The 1,165-nt window shown below is 56.1% G+C and overlaps 1 protein-coding gene across 1 annotated transcript in view; it reads left to right on the forward strand.

The window, feature by feature from the left end:
- Window positions 1-813, forward strand: part of FRMPD3 (FERM and PDZ domain containing 3) — a gene marked incomplete at its 5' end in the record, with an annotated part of 25,858 nt that extends 25,045 nt beyond the window's left edge. The window contains one exon of the mRNA XM_009870439.1: window positions 1-813. This exon is cut by the window's left edge and continues 2,024 nt beyond it. Within this exon, the coding sequence (XP_009868741.1) occupies window positions 1-813 (813 nt within the window).
- Window positions 814-1,165: the final 352 nt, after the last annotated feature.

Consider the following 1,165-nt stretch of genomic DNA (forward strand, 5'->3'; position numbering starts at 1 on the left):
CCGAGTCCTGCTGAGCTGCGGGACGAAGACGTGGAGGATGAGAAGTGCTGTTCCATCCGGTACTGCTTCTACTACAGGAAATGCGATGTTGCGGACGATGGGAGCGAGAAGGATGAGCTGTCCTATTCCATCCCCATGCAGATACTCCCGGGAATGAAGTTGGACAATCAGATGGTCCCAGTCATGAGCAGGACTCTTCAGGTCCTAGATGCAACAGCCTGCAGCAGCCCCAATGACAGTCAGACCCAAGAAATAGATTTAAGGACCTCCAGCTTTGAGGGGAGCTTGGCAAAGATCAACACCCTTCGAGGCCATGCCTACAGCTTTCCCAACGGGTTTCTGCAAGTGCAGCTGGACACCAACGAGCTCCTGACTATCCTGAGGCAATGTGTGGTGAGCCCTGATGTCCGGGACTGCAAACCCTACATCTCCCAGCTGGCTGAGTACAAGCAAGAGCTTGCCCTCAAGTTCAAAGAGTTTCGGGCATCCTGCCGCCGCGTGGCAGCCGTTGACAAGAGTCCTACCCACATGCTTTCCGCCATCACGAGCAGCTTCCAGGTGCTAAGCAGCCTCATCGAGACGTTTGTGAGGCTGGTGTACATTGTGCGCTCGGAGTCCCAGCGCCAAGAGCTGCTGGCGAAGGTGGAGGAAGTGGTGCGAAACTACACCTTCCTCCTGAAGGCTGCAGAGGAGTCCACAGCCAGAACACTGAGCCACCAGCAGACAGTGGAGCAGCTCGCCCGCCAGTCAGCCACGGTTGCCACCGTCATGAGCACGCTCACACGCTCCCTAAAGACGTTGATCAATAAGTAGGCCAGCTACGAGAACTAACAAGCCAGTGTGTGCCGGGCCATGTGCCGGTGGTTCTCCAATCCCACAGGTCTGGTTAGGATGTGTGTCCACAGGCCCACATCTGCTGGGGTCTACGGTAGCCAAGACGCTCTTTTATCTCCACAGAAAGGATGGCTGCGTTGGGGGTGCTCTGAAGGGTCACAAGCTGTGTGACCCGCTCAACAGGGGCCTCAAGAAAGTGCTCTGCTTGCTCTCCCATGCTGGTGGTGACAGTACTTAGGGGGCTCAGGTACCCCATCTCCATGCTAGTTTGGTTTCATGTGGTTCTGGGTCTCACTTGTGCAAAGACCTTCGTCACGGTGTGTGGTGAGCA

This window comes from Apaloderma vittatum, unplaced genomic scaffold, assembly GCF_000703405.1.
Source record: "Apaloderma vittatum isolate BGI_N311 unplaced genomic scaffold, ASM70340v1 scaffold14085, whole genome shotgun sequence".
In the NCBI taxonomy this organism is placed as follows: Eukaryota; Metazoa; Chordata; class Aves; order Trogoniformes; family Trogonidae; genus Apaloderma; species Apaloderma vittatum.